The 20,887-nt window shown below is 42.5% G+C and overlaps 1 protein-coding gene across 3 annotated transcripts in view; it reads right to left on the reverse strand.

Annotated features, from left to right (window-relative positions):
- Positions 1-20,887, reverse strand: part of IL13RA1 (interleukin 13 receptor subunit alpha 1) — a 160,801-nt gene that overhangs the window by 46,092 nt on the left and 93,822 nt on the right. For all 3 annotated transcript variants that reach the window (XM_029606688.1, XM_029606687.1, XM_029606689.1), the window contains 2 exons: positions 12,221-12,323; positions 6,166-6,250 (listed from right to left, as the gene is read on the reverse strand). In XM_029606688.1, coding sequence (XP_029462548.1) covers positions 6,166-6,250; positions 12,221-12,323 — 188 coding nt within the window. The remainder of the gene's footprint in view (positions 1-6,165; positions 6,251-12,220; positions 12,324-20,887) is intronic.

Here is a 20,887-nt window from a genome sequence, read left to right on the forward strand (position 1 = left end):
ATGTTTAATTTTAATATGCTATGTTGATGTTTTAAAATGATGTTTACTTGATATGTATTGCATTATGTTTGTTGATTGTACATCGCTTTGAGTGATTTTTAATCTGGAACAGTGATTCCAAAGTGTTTTTAAATGAATAAGGGATAAAAAGAAGACATGAAAATAAAAGCTTAGACTACAATAGAGGGAGGGTGGGAGATTTAAAACTTGGAGGGCTGGTAAGGGAATGATAGTAAGAGAGTGAAGGAGAGAGCAAGAGAAACACTCAGGCTGATGTAATATCATGCGCTGCGGCCAGCGCATGGCTTAACACGCGGTTGGACGTGGGTCCATAACCCCCAATGCAATACAGGGATTAGCACACCCAAAACGCGATTCCAATCAAGTGCGTGGCTAATAGCGCTCATCACATGTACAGTACTTAGCTAATCCCTGTGATTAAAAAAATTTCCCATGCGGCCAATGCTCATTGGAAGAAAAAAAAAGTGTCCTTCTTTCTGTGATTCCTCCTACTAGTATCATTGCAATATTAAGTAGGAGGAACTACAGAAAGCAGAATCGTAAAAAAAAGAAAAAGTTGCGAAAAACACATTTCTGGCTGCCCAATATACATGGTCCAGGCCGTGTATATCGTGGGTGTATATTGTTCTGGTAGCGGGAGAAAACGGACATTCGTACTGGGCATCCGTTTCCTAACCCGCTACTGATAGCCACCTTTCCCGGGTGCCTGATGCAGAGGAGGGGCCTAGGGATGTCCAATTTCCCTTTGCGCCTCATGTTAATATTAAATCGCGCACCTGGGAGAGGTGGATCAGCGAGCGTTAAGAGAGCAGGCGCTCAATCATGAGCGCCCGTTCTACGCATGCCAATATCGCATCGGCCTGACTAGTGGAAGATGAAAGGAGGGAAAGCAAATGGCAGTTAGACTGACAAAGAATGATGCATGCAAGCACACAGCAAATAGCAGAAAAGAAGAGCACAATAAAGGACATTGATTGAGCCAGTGAATGGATTTTGAGAGTGTTATTCAGAAAATACTTTTTCCTCATTATCATAGTAACACTATAGATGACATTTTAATTTGTCAAGTCTTCCTAGTTGTTCCTGTCTGCACTGCTAAGGCTAATTTCCAGTTGCTAGGCAGAGAAGCTTGATTGTTTATAGGATAATATTTCTTATACAAGTCTGTTTCTGTTGTCTCTCTCATTGTTTTTCCACCATCCTGGGTAGATGAGCACAGAACAGGGGTGGTCAACTCTGATCCTTGAGAGCCTCAAACAGGCCAGGTTTTCAAGATATCCATAATGAATATGTACGAGATATACAGTGAAGGCAGTGCATGCAAATCTCTGTCATGCATATTCATTGTGGATATCTTGAAAACTTGGCCTGTTTGTGGCTTTCAAGAACTGGATTTGGCCACTCCTGGCATAGAAGATCCCATACGTAATCCAACATCCATTCAGTTTACAAAAATATGAACCCTACCTCTCCTACTCAACAAACTGGATTACTAATAGCAGTAATTCCAGGTCTTTCTGTGATTTTGATGTTTAGAACACTTTCCACTATTTTTCCTGGCACTGAAGTCAGGCTAACCAGTCTGTAGTTTCCCTGATCGCCCCCGGAGCCCTTTTTAAATATTGGGGTTACATTAGCTATCCTCCAGTCTTCAGGTACAATGGATGATTTTAATGATAGGTTACAAATTTTTACTAATAGGTCTTAAATTTCGTTTTTTAGTTCCTTCAGAACTCTGGGGTGTATACCATCCGGTCCAGGTGATTTACTACTCTTCAGTTTGTCAATCAGGTCTACCACATCTTGTATTGGGCAAGGTACCTTCTGGAGGTATTTGGACTCTCAGTAGGGGAAGTCCGTGATTGTACTGCTACATTTTTCTCTTTTATTTGGGAAAATGTTTCCCTAAGTTTTTCCTCAAAGAGTTTGTCCCCTCTATAGGGCATGCTAGCCTGCTTATCGTGGATGTCTTCACGTATACTGGTGGAATGAAGCCATGCCATACATCTAGCTGCTATGGAGGCCACCGAAGATTGGACGGAAGCATCAGAAGCCTTGTATACTGTTCTTAACAGGTGTCATAATCCCTCTTGAAGATCCAGGAAAGGTTGTGGCATCCCTGTGTCCTCCTGTGATACAGAGATGAATGGTTTTAGGTTTTGTGCACATTTGTAAAGGTACTGGGCTATATAAAATTGATGTTGCTGGATACGGTCATTCAATATTGAGTTTTGGAACAACCTACGACCAGATTCATCCAGCAATTTGTTGTCTTTGCCTGGAGATGTATTCAAATGCAATCTGGTTTTCTTTGCCTTTTTCATTGCTGAGTCTACCACCACTGAGTTGTGTGGGATCTGCACATAGCTGTAATGGGTTGACTACTGCATCCTGTATTTCAAGTCTAGCTTCCTGGATGCTGGTGATATCAAGTAAGCAGAGTCCCATGCCTTATCCATAACCAAATCGAGAATCGTATGGGAAGGGAGAGCAGTTGGTTCAGCTGGAACCTCTAAACATTTTAATATACCCATTATTTCTGCCCTGGGGTCAGGGATTTTGTGGATTTCAATCTTTAATAGGGTTCCTACTTTTTACAAGAACTTAGAGTAGGTAAGATCCTTCGGTGGTGAGGACAGTTCTGGATGCTCTTCCAGTGGGTCAGACGGAATGCCCATTGAGCCAGGAGAGAACAGCAGCGAATCCTCAGGGTGTCTGACAGAGTCTGGTGAAGTAGGAGGACCATCCACATCCTGTGGACTAGGTCTTACATTCAGAGGTGATGGGGGAAATTGTCTCTCTTGGAAGGAGCTGGTGAGGTAGGAGATTCTGAGACCTGATGTGAGGGCAGGGTGTCGAAGATGTATTTGAGAATAGAGGTATTCTACGACATTCTTTCTTCAGCTGCCATTTTCTGTGACGACCCTGTCTGGACCTTGTGCAAGAAGTGTTCAGAAGGGGTTTCTGTTCTGCAAATGTTTTTCTTAAGTGAGGAAAATCTTGCAGCCAGGATATCTGCTTTTGATGTTTTAGATCTAGCCTGTGGAGACTCTCTTTTCTTGTGGGGATTCTTGAAGAAAACCAGAACACTTTCTTGATTTTAAGGAAAACTCTCTAGCCGATTGTGGTGTATCTGGAGAGGAAGCCAACTCTTCTGGAGATTCTTCCAAATCTACATTGGAAAATTGTAATAAAGATCTTTGTGACCTGATACTTCCCTGATGAGAGTGTGTTCTGGTTGGAATATGTATTTTTCAAGTGCATCAACATTCAATGAAACTTCAGGATCCACCGTACTGTTCCCAGGAGAGGATACTCTTAGTTTCGTCAACTTCTCCGATGCTTTCTTGTGTCCCAAGATTTTCTGAAGAGTTTGCGTCGAACCATGCAATTTATGCAATGCTGCATTGTGCTTCAGTATTTGACAGTCCTTTTTGCATTGATTGCATTGTGACGTGCATCAACTGATGCCTTAATATTTATTTATTTATTTATTTAGGGTTTTTATATACCGACATTCTCGATATATACACATCAAATCAAGTCGGTTTCCATATAACAGAACTGTCGCCGGTAAGGCGTTACATTAAACATGGTAAAGGTAAAGGGAGTACATTAAACAATAGACAAAGTATTGAACAGAGAACGTGCAGCATAACATTAAACAATCAACAAATTATTGAACAAAAGAACTTAGATCAATAAATATTAAATATTAAACGTAAAAAAGATATATAAAATAAAATAACTATGGGAAGAGCATGAGCTAGAAAGCTGATGCTTCAAGAGATGGTTTTTCATAGCAGGTGGGTGGACTGTCCAGAAAAGGTCCTGAAGGTCTTAAGTGTATAAAGTCGGTAGTGGACTTTTCTTGAAGGTAAGATGGCAGGTTTCAAGACGAAGATCTGGCGGTAATGAGTTCCATAGGGAGGGCCCAGCAGTGGAGAGTGCTCGTTTTGCTAGCGAAGTTTTAATCGGGGGAGCATATAGAGAACCTTTATAATTATATCTGATGGGTCTTTTTGATGTGTGAAGGCGGAGTTGCGTGGTAAGATTTAGGTGAGCGCTTCCCATAATATCCTTGTGGATCATTGATAATGTGGATCATTGACAATAATATGCGTTGATAATAATATGCGTTGATCCTGTGGAGCCTCTGATTGTGTCGAAGTCTTCGAAGCTTTCAATGATGCTCAGAATCTGTCAAATGCATAAACATCTTCTCTTTCCTCAGCTTCGGCACTAGCATGGGCTGTTTCCAACACTGGCGTCGGTTTTGCAGGCATCAATGCATCATGCACCATTAAAGATGCAGTTTCATGTTTCAACGTAGACATCAACGTCAAAGCCTTTTTTGAACAGCCATCCAATCCCACAGAGTAGGCCTGTCTTACTGGGCCAAGATGTGGAATCTTCAGTACAGGTGAGGAATGTGTAGATCTTTCATTTCATCTCTCGGTGAGGGGGCATAGGACTGTGCATGGTAGGTGTGAGAGGTATAGTATGTTACAGAACACGCAGAAATAAACATTGCATTACCTATTCATTTGAAGTCCTCTGTGCCAACACGTAATATGCAATATATATAGTATATGGAAGGCCGTTCGGAAATCCTTTTGTTTGCCTATTGTAAGAAATCCTGTGTTTGCAGCAGGGGATGCCTATATACCGTATTTTTCGCTCCATAAGACGCACTTTTTTTCCCCCAAAAGTGGGGGGAAAATGTATGTGCGTCTTATGGAGCGAATATAAAAAAAAACAAACACAAAAATCTAACAAACCCCCACCCTCCTGACCCCCCCCAAGACCTGCCAAATGTCCCTGGTGGTCCAGCGGGGGTCCAGGAGCGGTTCGGGAACGATCTCCTGGGCGTGGGCCGTCGGCTGCCAGTAATCAAAATGGCGCCGATGGCCCTTTGCCCTCACTATGTCACTGGGACCGACCGCTGCTATTGGTTGGTCTTAGTGACATAGTGAGGGCAAAGGGCCGTCGGCGCCATTTTGATTACTGGCAGCCGACGGCCCACGCCCAGGAGATCGTTCCCGGACCACTCCTGGACCCCCCGCTGGACCACCAGGGACGTTTGGCAGGTCTTGGGGGGGTCAGGAGGGTGGGGGGTTGCAGTAAATTAAGTTGGCAGGTCTTGGGGGGGGGGGTCAGGAGGGTGGGGGGTTGTAGTAAATTAAGTCGGCAGGTCTTGGGGGTGTCAGGAGGGTGGGGGTTGTTAATTTAAAGGGTTGGGATGGGGTTCCCAGAGAAAGAAAAGTTTTCTGATCTGGGGAGTGGACCGAAATGGCCCTCCCCAGACCCGAAAACAAAATGGGGAGAAAAAAAAAAGCTATGCACTCCCCTAATTTGCTCCATAAGACGCCCAGACGCAGAGCCGGTTTAGCACAATTTTATTTATTTTTTTAATTTTCCCCCTCTGAATCCTAGGTGCGTCTTATGGTCAGGTGCGTCTTATGGAGCGAAAAATACGGTAATATTTCGTGGATTGGAAAGGTCAGAGCATCAGATTTTTGTAAAATGTATTGATCTTCACACTCGCTGAGTTTATTCCTTTGAATATTTTGTAGAGAGTTTAGGATTTACTCAGTGAGATCGTGTGTTCTACCTTATTCGACATTCAATCTGCCCAGCTGCACCACTTCTCCTTCTCTTGCTTTTTCTCATCACTCTCTGTGTCTGTCCCAAGCAGATGGAAATTCTTTCACTGTTTTGGTTGCTACTCTGCTAGATTATTCCTGGCATAAACTACCCTTTCAGTAAAGAAGCATTTCCTCATTTACTCTGAGCCTCCCCTCCTTCCATCTGCATATCATAACACCTCATCGCTGAGCTACTTTTTATGGAAAATGTCATCTTCTTGGACTCTACTGAAACCTACTAGATATTTCAATATTTCTAGCAAGCTTCCCCAATAAGCCATGTAGCACTGCTCAGCTACTCTGCTGTACCATTTTAGATTTTCCTTTTGATACCATATTAATGGCACAGCGAGTAGCATGGAGAGTTAGCTCCTCATGTCTATTGTTGTTGGGAATATAAACAAAACATTTGAAACAGAAAAGCAGCACAATCAGAAGAGGGAAGATCATCAAAAGCTCTGCACTGCACTTGGAGTGGCATGTGTTATCTACATACCTGCCAGTCCTCGCCTTGCTCCCCAAACATGCCTTTGAACAGCTTCCCGGGATCAGGAATTGGTGGGAAGATGAAGACCTTGAGCCTAGTGGACGTAAGAAGAAAGGTTTTCAATAAAGGCAAGAGTCAATGAAAAATAAAAATAACAGGATACATTTTCAAAGGGATCTAGCCACTAACTACAGTGTTAGGTGGCTGAAATTGTTTGTTCAATTAATGAGTGAACCGAACCCCAGGGGATGGGGTTAGGTTGGGGGAACAAATGCTGGCCAGCTAGTGCTCATTTTTAGCATTATTCCTCCCTGAAATCAAACTCTAAAAAACCAAATCATTTCTTTAGTCCTTTCCCTCCCCAACCCTAATCACCATTATATAAATCATACCCTCCCCTGATTTCTCCCCAAGCCCCAATTTGAACATTATACCTTTTACAGTTCTCCCTTCCCAATTCCAGATGTGAAAAAAGGACTTCCTTTGGTTCTCCCTCATCCCAATGGGAAAACTAAACCCTCCCTTTATCCCTCAAATGGGAAAACCAAACTTGTCCTCAGTCCCCCCAAGTTCCAATGTAAAAAACAAAGTGTGAGACCCTGTTGGGTGGTTCTTTAGATTTGCCAGCAGAGGGCCTCAGTGAGCTTCTTGGGCACCCTGGTTAGTCCTCACAACCCTGTGCCCCACATTTCCTGATTGCAGTCATTTTGTTCCTGTTTGGATATAATGATATTCTGGGACCACTGTCTGCACTTTGCCAGGGCTTGGTCTTCATGGTCCTAGTGTCAGTCTTAGGTATCATGTTCCTGTTTACTCTTATAATGCTTCATTTAGCCAATGTTCCTGTTTAGTCCTAGACCTAGATAGATTTGTGTTTCCAGTCCTCCTGCAGTGGTCCTATGCTGTGTCTGTGAGCATTTTTGTGCCTCTAGGTTTTCCTGCAGTGGTCCCATCCCTCCTTCTGTGGGAATCTTCATGTATTCAGGTTTGGGTTCTACACTATCTTAGCATGTGTCTTATGTTTCCTATTCAAGTCCTGCCAGCTGCCAGCATTTGAGGGCTCAACCCGAGGAGAAGACGGCAGTCACAGGCAGAAGATTCCTGTCTCTGCTGCAGTTAGAATCCTCCAGTCTCATCCTATCTGTGCACTGCCTGCTTTTGCCATCACACAAAGTCTCTCCTGATCCTCCTAAAGGGTTGGTGTAGAACTTAAAGCCCCATCCCCAGACTTGGTGATCCCATCTCAGAGGCAGGTGGTGATATGTTTGCCCCCTTTTTGCTCCTGAGCAGAGTTCAAATTGACACTACTGGAACAGGAAGAAGGTAAGTATATCTCCTCTTGAGTTTAGGCACTCACCAGATCTCGAGAAGGAAAGAATTGAATTGAACAGCAAAGCTTTGGGGAGGCTTGGCTTTCACATTGGAGCTTAGGGTGGGGAAGAGACTGAAGACAGGACTGGTTTTCAGGGAGGGGCTTGAAGGGTGGATAGTTTATTCATTGGATCTCCCTAACTTACAGGCCGATACAGTACGGTGCGCTCCGGTGGAGTGCACTGTTAACCTGCGTTTGGACGCGCGTTTTCGACGCGCTAGCTTTACCCCTTATTCAGTAAGGGGTAATAGTGCATCGAAAACGCGCATCCAACCCCTCCGAAACTAATAGCGCCCGCAACATGCAAATGCATGTTGCGGGCGCTATTATCATGGCGATATTAAGTCGGAGGTCCCAAAGTAAAAAATAATTTTAAATTAAAAAAAAAAATTTTTAAATCGGCCCACGGGTTGAAAACTGGATGCTCAATTTTGCCGGCGTCCAATTTCCAAACCCGTGGCTGTCAGTGGGTTTCAGAACCGCCGGCAAATTTGAGCGTCGGCTGTCAAACTCACTGACAGCCGCCGCTCCTGTCAAAAAAAGAGGCGCTAGGGACGTGCTAGTGCCCCTAGCGCTTCTTTTTACCGCGGGCCCTCATTTAAATACTGAATCACCCGCTCTCCCGCAACTTTTACTGAATCGGCCCATATAGCAGTTAGATGGGTAGATCCTTTGTAGCTGTTCAAGGAGTCTGTTTTCAAAAACCTTTGAGTGCTTAACTTTGCCAGCTATGATCTTAGCCAGATAAGAAACCTAGGTTAATTTTTACCTCAATGTCAGTTCATAGGTGAAACCTTTCCTAAATGTAGCTGGTTAAAATCTAGCTATGTCTGGCACTGAAAATTTTTTTGAAAATAGATCCAAATGGTGTTGGTATTAGTCGACAGAATACTGGAAGTTCTCATCCATTCCCAGTTAACATGATAAATATTTCTGAGCAAGAAAATGTCCCACAATATGAAGTATTTCACCCTGTCCTGTGAATGCCTTTTTGATCTACTTCATTTCTTTCTAAGGACTTCTGTCTCATTTTGTTCCACTTTCATTATGAATAATGGGTTGTTTTTAGCCCATTCAGGTAATCCAAGAAAGAGAAATAAAAGGGCGTAATGGGCAGTGTCTGTGAAAATAAACCCTCCCAATGTGTTGCCCTGTGGTTATTCACCAAGGCTTCTATTCTGTGAAAAGTGTTTATACCTAGGAGTAAATATCTTGGATACAAAGCTAAGGACCCAAATATCCTTTTGGCTGCATGCAAAACCACCAAACGTGCTGCAGGGCCGAATATCTTCAAATCTATGACCATTTGCAAGCCTCATTTTGCAGAACTGAAGAAACTGGTACATAGTAATTTTTGCTTAACTGAAATACAGAACATTGGAAGGCTGTATTCCGATTTAGGCCTGAAACAAGTGGATTGATCAGTACTAATTTTAGATAGATAAATGTTATATATATCTTTTGCAAAAGGCATTAAAACCTGGCTTTTTCTACAGGCCTTTCCTTAAGAACAGCTTGACAGTGAGATCAGAAGTTTTTTGCTTAGCCAAATTTCTTTTAGCTTTTAAATTTCTTAGAAATGTCTGTTTATCTTTTTCTAAAAATGTTGTATTTCTGATATTTTATTGTTGTTTTGCTTACTTTTAAGATAGAATATTATTTTCTTTTAATTTGATGTTTTAAATGCCTATAACAGGGCATGATTAATTTGTACACTGATGTGATACTTAATTTTGAACATCAGTATAGAAAAACTAATAAATAAATACATATTTATAAAGCACTAGCTTTTATTACTGTTTTGATTTATATTTTTATATTTTCTTGTTTAATGTATTTTACTGTTTATTTAATGCGCATATATTTAAAGTTCTTGTGCCTCATTTGTAGGTTATATAATAATCAAGCAGGTTATAAAACAATAAAATGAAATGGAAAAAGAAAAAAGGTGGCATTAGGAAATATTTATTGCATTTAAAAATGCAATGCAGAAGACTCTAAGAGGCTGTATGAAGACATGATGAGGAAGAGGTATGTCAGTAATGTTTCTTCTCTGTAGGGTGGAAGAGTAATGAGGGGGAGGAATAAGGGTATATGTATTTTAAGGAGGGGTAGGGTGTGGGATTTGAAGGTTTTAACGATGAGATTGTATGTTTACTTGCTGTAAACCGCCTTGATCTGCTTTGTAAGTTTAATATGTGCGGTATTTGGTATTAAATGAAATGAAAATGCCAAGGCAGGCCAGAATTTCAGTGTAACCAACAAGATCCAGACCTCCAAAACAAAAAAAAGCACCTAATTTAAGGCAGAAATAGATATAAGAGGAAGAATATTCATGTCAATCCAATCTAACTATGGCTACTTGAGTTGGGCCTTTCTGAACAAAACTGTGCCCTAGGCAAGGGTTGCTTTTGGCACTCCTATCCTTTTAGGTCTCACATGCTCATACTGGCTCAAGGGCAGCACTGTACCCTCACCCAGTTTGGCAACCCAGGCTTGACTTGGTGCCCCCTGTGATGGCCCTGACTTGAGGTAATCAGCATGGTAAACGCAAGGAGACAAAACAAAACAAAATCTTCTCTTTTGTTGACTGATTAGAACGTAAGTGCCATGCTGGGTCAGACCTAAGGTTAACTGAGCCCAGCATCCTGTCTTAGACATTGGCCAATCTCAAAAAGAAAATCATATTTCTTTCTACTCACTCTCTATGACAAGTGGTGGGTTTCCCTGAGCCACCTAGAGGTCAATATTTAAAGCCATTTAGCTGAATAAGTCAAGTGATCCTGCTAAATGGCAACGTTTTGAATATTTGGCCACTTATCTGTAAATTATAGTGGGATAAGTCATTGTCCCGCTATAATTTAGCAAGATTAAAAAGGGCATTCCAGGGCATGCTAAAGTTCTCTGGCTCACTTAGTCAAATTTCAGTTATATCTGGATGACTAGCTACTTTACCGGATAACTTCATAAGACATCTAGTTAAGTGGCCATGCTTAGATTTAAAATAAAAAAAACAATCGCAGGCTTCCCTGCCTGATTCCCATCCTCTCACACCAAAGTCCCAACTGACTTGCTGGCCAGGACCCCCCCCCCCCCCCCAACCTCTTGAAATGTTTAAAATAGAGATATCGGCATTGTCGAGCCAAGCCTTTCCTCCTCCCTCTCTTAAATATATTTTAAACCTGGCCATCCCCCTCCAAATATCTCCCCCCCCCCCATGTTGACATCTTCACCCCAAAGCCCTGTCACCCACCCGGTATCTGAACTGGGACGCTCCTGTTAATATCCTGGGATTCCAGTACAATGCGATCCTTAGAACACTTCCAGGATCTGTCTTTGGAGCATTCCACTATTTACCTTTTTCTACCGGGAAAACTGGACCATTAAGTCCTATTCTTTGTTTCCTGTCTTATAACCAGTTAAAAATCCAAAGTGAGTAACACCTATCACATGGCTTTTTAGTTTTCGGAGTTGTCTCTCATGAGGGACTCTATCAAATGCCTTCTGGAAATCCAAGTATACTATATTGATTGGCTCTCCTTTATCTGTGTGCTTATTTACACCTTTAAAGAATTCTAATAGGTTAGTAAGGCATGGCTTCTTTCCTAAATCCTTTCTGGCTCTCCTTCCCAGTAAGCCATGTTTATCCATATGATCAGTAATTTTGCTCTTAATTATAGCTTCCACAATTTTGCCAGGCACAGATGTCAGGATCACTGGTCCGTAGTTGCTAAATCAACTTTGGAGCACTTTTTGAAAATTGATATTACATTTGCTACTCTCAGGTAGAGGGGCAGATTTGAATGATAGGTTACAGATTACCAGTAATAGGTCTGCAGTTTCATATCTGAGTGCCTTTAGAACTCTGGGGTGAACACCATCACATCCCGGTGATTTGCTACTATTTATAAGTTTGCTCTATCACTTTCTTTCAGGTTCCCACGGATTTAATTCAGTTCCTCAGAGTTATCATCTAGAAAAAAGTTCATGTGCGAGTGATTATCTCCCCATCATTCTCTGTGAAGGCTGAAGCAAAGAATGAATTCCCTATTTTATTCTTGGTCATCTAATAATCCAATTAACTCCCTTGCAGGGTTTGTGTTTCTAATGTACTTAAAATGGTGTTTTGTTTCTTTATTAGTTCTTTGCTTCTCTGTTGAGTCTCTCCTTAAATTCTCTCTTGGCCTCCTTTATTAGTGTTTTACATCTAATCAGACAGTGCTTATGAGCCTGTTTTCCTCACCAGGCTCTGTTTTCCATTTTCCTTCTGAGTATCAGGTGTGCACCCTATGGCTAAACTCTTCATATGAGAGGAGTCTGGAAATTCTACAATTTCAATTTATCATTTTCTAAATCATACGACCACGTGTAATTTTCCTTCTCTGACCTATAGAAAGAAAATTATAAAATGTCTAAATTCTTTGAAAAACATTTCTCATAGCAATACTGTCCTATCTGAGAGCAGGTATTAGTTATCAATTGACACAGCCACAGAGGTTAGGACCCACAAGTTTACATGCTGTATAATCTGATACCATTCCATGTATCCAAATGCTTAAACAATACCCCGGTAGCTCTCTACCACATGCATCATATGGAACTTGGCTTAAATCTCAAAGATGAAATTTTTTTTTTAAAAACTATGATGCAATTTGTTAGTAACTGAATAATAAAAAAGTATGTTTGCGTTACCTTTTCAGGTATATGAGAAGGACTATTGCAGCTACTGCCAAAATTAGGGGAATTGCCAGCAAGAAAATCATATGGTCAGCAGTGTTTCTTTCAACATCTTCTCCTGAAACACAATAAAATACACACAAATTTAGAGAGAATATATTTTGAGAACAAAACATTGGCATCTTAAAAAGGATATAGTTGCACTGGAGAAAGTGCAGAGAAGGGTGACCAAAATAAGGGGCATGGAACGGCTGCCCTATGAGGAAAGACTAAAGAAGTTAGGGCTGTTCAGTTTGGAGAGGAGACGACTGAGGTGGGATATGATAGAGTTATACAAAATCATAAAAGGACTTGAACGAGTTAATGTAAATCAGTTATTTACTCTCTCAGATAATAGAAGGACCAGGGGGCCCTCCATGAAATTAGCAAGTAGCTCATTTAAAACAAATCAAAGAAAATTCTTTCACTCAGCACATAGTTAAGCTCTGGAATTCATTGCCAAAAGCTGTGGTTACAGCAGTTAGTGTAAATGGGTTTAAAAAAAAGGTTTGGATAAGTTCCTAGAGGAAAAATACATAAACTGCTATTAATTAATAAGCAATAGTAGTTTGTGATTTATTTAATGTTTAGGTAGTTGCTAGGTACTTGTGACTTGGATTGGCCTCTGTTGGAAACAGGATACTGGGCTTGATGGACCCTTGGTCTGACCCAGTATGGCATATCTTATGTTCTAAAATGGCCACCACATAACAAACTTCTTCCACTTGCATATGTAGTCAAGAGAGAGCTGATAAACTTTTCAGAGGTCTGGATATTCACTCTAACAAAGGGGTAAGAGGTTGGTAAAGCAGAACTCTTTTGCATAATCACCATGTCCTGCTATCAAAATTCTGACAAAAAACAACATGTACTCAGTGCCTTTAGAAATAAAAATTATTTCCAAGAAAGCAATGCTTGCATCTTTAATGACTCATAACAGGGGGGTTAAATTCGATGGAAGGGCTTAGTAGTTAGGGATGAGTGAGGAGTGCATTGGGGGTTTACAGGGCTTAGTGGGAGGATGTACTGGAGGTTTTAGGAGTTTAATGGGTGGTAGGCCTTAGTGGGTTTACATTAGTGAGGGGCCTGAACCAAATGATCTCACCAGTCCAGAGGTCCCAGGTCAGGGAAGGTCTCTCTGCCAGAGGTCCCATGTCATAGGTTTCCTCTGGCCTGGGGTTCTGGAGGCAGAGTTTCTCTGCCCGGGGAGGGGTCCTAGGGTAGAAGGTTTCTGGAACAGGGCTCTTGGGACAGTTGCCCTCTGGGCTAAGAATCCTATGGCAGAAGGTCCTAGTTCAGAGCCCCTCAACCCCAGGGGTTCCTAACTCAGGTCTCTAAGGTCCAAGATCCCCGATTCAGGGCTCTCAGATTAGGGATCTTAGGTCTGAGGTAATATAGTTCACGTGCTCCTAGGCCCCGGGAAACCTATAACCCAGACGCCCAATCCTGGGAGCCCTGGAACCAATATCCAAGGTCTGGAATTTTGGCTCCAGGCCTTGGTGTCTGGGCTACAGGATTCTCAGGGCCAGAGAGTAGTTTATACTAGAGCTTTCAAGCCTGGAAACCCTACACATTATTTTAGCAGACTAAACTGTGTGCTAAAACAGTAGTAAAAAAAAAAAAAAAAAGAAAAAGTCTGCTAAGATTAACCCCACTTTATTGCACGGGCCCCTATGCCATGCTCTGTTGCTTGTGTGGCACTTATTGCACGGGCCCCTATGCCATGCTCTGTTGCTTGTGTGGCACTTATTGCACGGGCCCCTATGCCATGCTCTGTTGCTTGTGTGGCACTTATTGCACGGGCCCCTATGCCATGCTCTATTCCCTTGGGTCTCAGCCCGTAGATGGCCCTGGGTCCCTGCTTGGAACCCTTATATCTATGAGCCTTCCATTCTTTTCAGCTCCTCCCAATGTGGAGGGCTGGGATTGGTTGCCTGCCATGATGAGACTTCCCAGCCTCATCATGAACTTTATTTTTGGAGAGGGTCCTCTCTGTGCACATCCTGCCAGAGGGTCTTCCCCTAATCAGTTGCATGAAGATAGATTTTTTCCGGATCCCCTTTCTGGACTCACATGAAGGAGGCTGAAGACCTTTGAGCCTCACTCTACACCCTAGAAGAGGCAAGGACCAGTTACAATACCTACAGCATAAGATTTTTTGTTGTCCAAGATGTATCCTGACTTGTTTCAGAAGGGAAGGCTGCTTAAACCTTGTACCCTTTGCAGAAAGCTCCTCCTGGACGCAAAGGACAAGGGCTAATGACCTGTGAGCCCTAATCTACTCCTTAGATGGGGCAAGCACCAGTGATAGTGAAGCAGCAGTCACTGAAAGATTTTTCAGAGAGCAAGTATTCACACATTGTGAAAATACCTACAGTATCTGAATGTAATCCACTTTGAAGCGCTGAAACAAAAGTGTGAAAAGTGGACTATAAATCTAAATAAATAAAATAAAAATTGTTTGTGGGGTGGAGAAGAAGAAAGATCTTGGAGACTCCCCACTGGATCTCCACTTTATGGGATCAGGACAGGCTGAGTGACCGTGAATAAACTGGACTCAGGTAGGTCTTTTTCAAGCTTGAGGGGACCCCTCCAATAGGATTCCCATTTGGCCCACTGGGAGAGCTTTGTGCATTTTAAAGTCACCACGGAAAGCTTTACCCAGATACCTGAGATAAGGGACACCTACCCAGAAGAGGAAAAAAAACAAAACACCTTGAACCTCAGTCAGTTGTAATTTCACCTTTAACCATTAAATTAAAGTCCATTTTTTCATAAAGAATCAGTAAAACATTTAACACCCAGTACCTTGTCCTGCCTGGTTGGTCCCAGCATCTCACCCCTTGAGATGCAGCAACTTAACATCATACAGGGGGAACCACTCCATCGCCTTGGCCTTAAACGAAAGCCCCCCCCCCCCCAAAAAAAAAGGATCCACCATTGATGGAGAGAGTCAAATAAGGGAGGATGCAAGGCTGCATGCCCCGAAGTTTAAAAATAAGCTTGTGTGGCCCTGGGACCTAATACCCCCCCCCCCCCCCGCAAGGGTTACACTTGTGAAGAGAAAAAGAAAAAAAGGTTATGCATCCTGTTCTTACGTTTCATGGTGTGCAGTAAACTAAGCATGTTATGTGCCTCTTTTATAACCCATCTGCAAATCAACTCCCTTGCATTACATTACACAATTAATTACATTGTTGAAAGCACGGCCAAGGCCGGCGCAATGCACAGTGTAAGCCGTGCATTTGCACAGGGCGGCAGCTCTGAGGAGAGGATGGCCTGGGGCCACCAGTGGCCAAAACGGACTGGAGGCTGAGGGGCCACCCAGAGGGCTCTACCTTGCAGGCAGCCAAAGTAAAGAAAAAGCAACAGGACACACACAGCAGAGGCGGCATGGCAAACCCCTAACCTGATCTGAAAAAGGGGGGGGGGGGGGGGGGGAAAAAGCACATCCCTTGTGTGAGCCGGTAGCAGGAGCAACAGCAGCAGCAACATTTGAGTGATGTCATCTCCTGCTACTGCTGGGTCAGTCTTGCGAGAGGAACAGTGAGATTTCACAGCTTCTACCGCAAGACTGGCTCTGCAACAGTAGGAGATGCTGATTTTGCTGCCAGCTTCTGTGGGATGAGGGAGAAGCCAGATTGTTATAAATTGCACGAGGGAGGCCCAGCATTTGGAGTGAGAGTAGGAAGAGCCTGGGAGTGACTGGGTGAGAAGTTGGGGAAAGAGCATAGGGAGGGGGAAGGAAGAAAGTGGTGAAAGCATAGGAAGGGGAGGAAAGAGCAAGAGATGGAGGGAGAGGGGAAAAAGCTGAGGTAATGAGGAAATAAAGTGAGAAAGGGGAATCAGCTGAGATAGTAAGGGCTGAGAAGAGGGAGAACAATCTCTAGGGGGACAGGAATGGGGGATAAACTGAGGTAGTGTGATAAGGAGAGATAATATCTGGAAGGAGGGAATAGCCTCTGGAGGAGAGAAGAGGTTAAAAGTGGGGAGGAAAGAGGAAAGATAGTGAGGGAAAGGGGAGGAAATGCTGAGGTAGTGAGGTAAGGGGATGAGAAGTAAAGGAAAGAGCCAAAGTGGTGAAGCCATAGTCCGCCCAGTGTTCCCCATCCCGTCTGCTGATGGCCTAAGTAGAGAAGAGACTTCAGGCTGCCTTGGGTCCACATCCCACCAGCAGCTGAAGTAGAGTGGAGACCACCTTGTGATCCCAACCAGATAGAGGCCAAAGTGAAGAGATGGGCCCTGAGCTCCCAGGTGAACAATAGGAAGAAGAGAAGGTGAAGCTCCTGTGTGTGAGATAGCATGTGTGTATGTATGCATGTAGGAGAGAGGGAATATGTGCATTCGAGAGAGGAAACATGAGCATGTATGAGAGAAAGGAGAAAGTTTGTGAGCCTTCCCTCCACCACTAAACCCCAGGTATAGAGAGTGGGAATTTTTTGTAATCCTTATTAGTTTTAATTATTGTGTGTTTGATGTGCCTGCTGTTTTGAAATATTTTACTGGTGTTTGGGAAGTTAAAAAAAACCAATTTAAATGAGTTTTTAAATACCTGATGTTTATTCTTCAGCTGTCTTGAAAGGTTTTTGTTATTAATATGGTTTTACTATTATGATTGATGTTTTATATTTCTTGATTTTATTATTTGATATAAGGAATGGTGGTTTATTTTTTGCATTGCTGCATTGTAAACAGAGTCTGGCTTGTTGCAATGTCCAATTTAGTTTTTGTCTGCACATTTCTATTTCTAATATATGGTCTCTTTATTCTGTATTTGGTGAGAGGCTGTCAGTGTTCTGCAGGTGTGACCAAGGTGTGGTATTCTGCTAGTGTGTAGTTTCTGTGTAGGGTTGTATAAGGACATAAGAAGTTGCCATTCTGGGTCAGACCAAGGGTCCATCAAGCTCAGTATCCTGTTTCCAACAGTGGCCAATCCAGATTGCAAGTACTGGCAAATATCCAAACATTAAGTAGATCCCATGCTACTAAAGCCAGTAAGAGCAGTGGCTATTCCCTAAGTCAACTTGATTAATAGCAGTTAAATGGACTTCTCCTCCAGGAACTTATCCAAACCTTTTTTTAAACCCAGTTACACTGTGGGGTAGATTTTCAGAGCCCTGCTCGCCTAAATCCGCCCAAAACCGGGCGGATTTAGGCGAGCAGGGCCCTGCGCGCCGGGAAGCCTATTTTACATAGGCCTCCCGGCGCGCGCAGAGCCCCGGGACTCGCGTAAGTCCCGGGGTTCTCGGAGGGGGGCGTGTCGGGGGCGTGTCGGGGGGGTGGGCCCGGTCGTCGCGGCGTTCCGGGGGCGTGTCGGCAGCGTTTTGGGGGCGGGTACGGGGCGTGGCTACGGCCCGGGGGCGTGGCCGCGCCCTCCGTACCCGCCCCCAGGTCGCGGCCCGGCACGCAGCAGGCCCGCTGGCGCGCGGGGATTTATGTCTCCCTCCGGGAGGCGTAAATCCCCCGACAAAGGTAAGGGGGGGGTGTAGACAGGGCCGGGCGGGTGGGTTAGGTAGGGGAAGGGAGGGGAAGGTGAGGGGAGGGCAAAGGAAAGTTCCCTCCAAGGCCGCTCCGATTTCGGAGCGGCCTTGGAGGGAACGGGGGGAGGCAGTGCGGCTCGGCGCGCGCAGGCTATACAAAATCGATAGCCTTGCGCGCGCCGATCCAGGATTTTAGTGGATACGCGCGGCTCCGCGCGTATCTACTAAAATCCAGCGTACTTTTGCTTGAGTCTGATGCGCAAGCAAAAGTAGGCTGTTCGCGCGCCTCTTAAAATCTACCCCTAAATGCCTTAACCACAACCTCTGACAACAAATTCCAGAGCTTAATTATGCATTGAGTGAAAAATAATTTTCTCTGATTTGTTTTAAATATGCTACTTGCTAACTTTAATTAATGCCCCCTAGTCCTTTTATTAGCCGAAAGAGTAAATAACCAATTCATATTTACCCATTCTAGACCTCTCATGATTTTATGGACCTCTATCATATCCCCCCTCAACTGTCTCTTCTCCATAGGTTATTTTGAAAAGAGTGGATCGGTGAGAGGATGCGCTGCCGGACTAATAAAGTACGAAAAATTTAAATAAAGACTGAAAATTCGGCACAGTGTTAAGTAACTGCAGACAATAAAGATTTCCATTTGTTGGAGTAAGATGACAAAGATAACTTCAGTGTGAAAGTAATTTTGACAAGCTGATATTGTTGTAACAATATAGACCACATTGTAGCAACAAGTCTTTGCTGATCAAGAAAGTGGTGTTGAATTCGATATCTGATGTTGACACAAGAAGAAACAATTAAATATTGCAGATCCCTGAAAAAGCCCTGTATTCCAGGGTGAAACGAGGCTCTCATCGGATGAATGCAATAATAGATGATTGTATAAATTGAAGATAATGAATTGGTTACATTAATATCTTGTGACAAGAGAATCAACAAAAGAATTATATATGTAATATATCACTGTTGACATTTTACATTTAAAGAATTGAATACCATTCAGAATAAGATACATTTTAATATGGGTAGTGTGTGAGGTTACAGGGGTATGAGTGCTGTGAATGAAGGGTAATGAATGTTTGATATTGTGCAGGTTTTAAGGTAATATAAGATATAAAAATGCGCAATGTGGTCTATGCATTAAATTATACATGGGTGATCAAAAGTTTGAATTTAAATTTTGTACAATAAATAAATCAGTGGCATATAAATTGTTGCTGAATACTTCTGATTTGTGTGGGTAGTCTTCTCCAAGCTGAACAGCCCTAACCTCTTTAGCCTTTCCTCACAGAGGAGCCGTTCTATCCCTTTCATTATTTTGGTTGCCCTTCTCTGTATCTTTTCCAGTGCAACTATATCTTTGAGATGCGGCAATCAGAATTGTACACAATACTCAAGGTGAGGGCTTGCCATGGAGTGAGAGAGAGGCATTATGACATTTTCCGTTTTATTCATCATGCCCTTCCTAATAATTCCAAACATTCTGTTTGCTTGTTTTGGCTGCCACAACACATTGAGCCAATGATTTCAATGTATTATCCACTATAGATCTTTTTCCTGGGTGATAGCTCCTAATATGGAACCTAACATCATGTAACTGCAGCAAGGGTTATTTTTCCCTATATGCATCACCTTGCACTTGTCCACATTAAATTTCATCTGCCATTTGGATGCCCAATCTTCCAGTCTCACAAGATCCTCCTGCAATTTATCACAATCCACATGTGATTTAACTACTCTGAATAATTTTGTATCTACAGATCTGATTACCTCACTTGTCATATCCCTTTCCATATTATTTATAAATATATCAAAGAACACCAATCCAAGTACAGATCCCTGAGGCACTCCACTGTTTACCTTTTTCCACTGAGAAAATTGACCATTTTATCCTACTCTGTTTCCTGTCTTTTAACCAGTTTGTAATCCATAAAAGGACATCGCCTCCTATCCCATGACTTTTTAGTTGTTTTCTTAGAAGTCTCTCATGAGGGACTTTGTCAAAAGCCTTCTGAAAATTCAAACATACTACATGTACCAGTTCACCTTTATCCACATGTATTAATCCCTTAAAAAAATGAAGATGTGAGGCAAGACTTCTTTTGGGAAAAATCTATGCTGGCTGTGTTCCATTAAACCATGCCTTTCTATATGCTCTGATTTTGATCTTTAGAATAGTTTCCACTATTTTTCCTGGCACTGAAGTCAGGCTCACTGTTCTATAGTTTCCTGGAGCTCCCTGGAACACATTTTAAATATTGTTGTTACATTGGCCACCCTCCAGTCTTCAGGTACAATGGATGATTTTATTGATGGGTTACAAATTTTAACTAATAGATCTGAAATTTTATTTTTTAGTTCCTTCAGAATCCTGGGGTGCATATCATCCAGTCCAGGATATTTGCTACTCTTTAGTTTGTCAATCTGGCCTACTACATTATCCAGGTTCACCGTGAGTTGGTTCAGCTCATCTGACTCATCACCCTTGAATACAATCTCCGTAACTGGTATCTCCCCAACATCCTCATTAGTAAACACAGAAGCAAAGAATTCATGTAGTCTTTCTGCAATGACCTTATCTTCCCTAAGAGCCCCCCTTTAACCCCTCTGACATCTAATGGTCCAACCAACTCCCTTGCAGGTTTCTTGCTTCAGATATATTTAAAAAAAAGATTTGTTATAAGTTTTTGCCTCTATGGTCAACTTCATTTCAAATTCTTTCTTAGCCTGCCTTATCAATGTTTTACAAATTACTTGACACTTCTTATGCTTTTTCCTATTTTCTTCAGATGGATCCTTAATCCTTCAAAAATTGGAAGTTTTTTGGATAAAATAATCTCTTTTACCTTTTAACCATGCTGGTAATTGTTTGGCTTTCTTTCCACCTATCTTAATTCGTGGAAGACATCTGGACTATGCTTCTAAGATGGTATTTTTAAACAATGTCCATGTTTGTTGTACACTTTTAACCTTTGCAGCTGAACCTTTCAGTTTTTTCTATTTTTCTCATTTTATCAGTTTTGCTTTTGAAAATTTAGTATTAGAACTGTAGATTTACATATTGTCCCTCTTCCAGTCATTAGTTCAAATTTGATCGTGTTATGATCATATCCTGCATTCCACTAATTAAATCTAAAATAGC

This window comes from Rhinatrema bivittatum, chromosome 6 (genome assembly GCF_901001135.1).
Source record: "Rhinatrema bivittatum chromosome 6, aRhiBiv1.1, whole genome shotgun sequence".
NCBI classification, from domain to species: Eukaryota; Metazoa; Chordata; class Amphibia; order Gymnophiona; family Rhinatrematidae; genus Rhinatrema; species Rhinatrema bivittatum.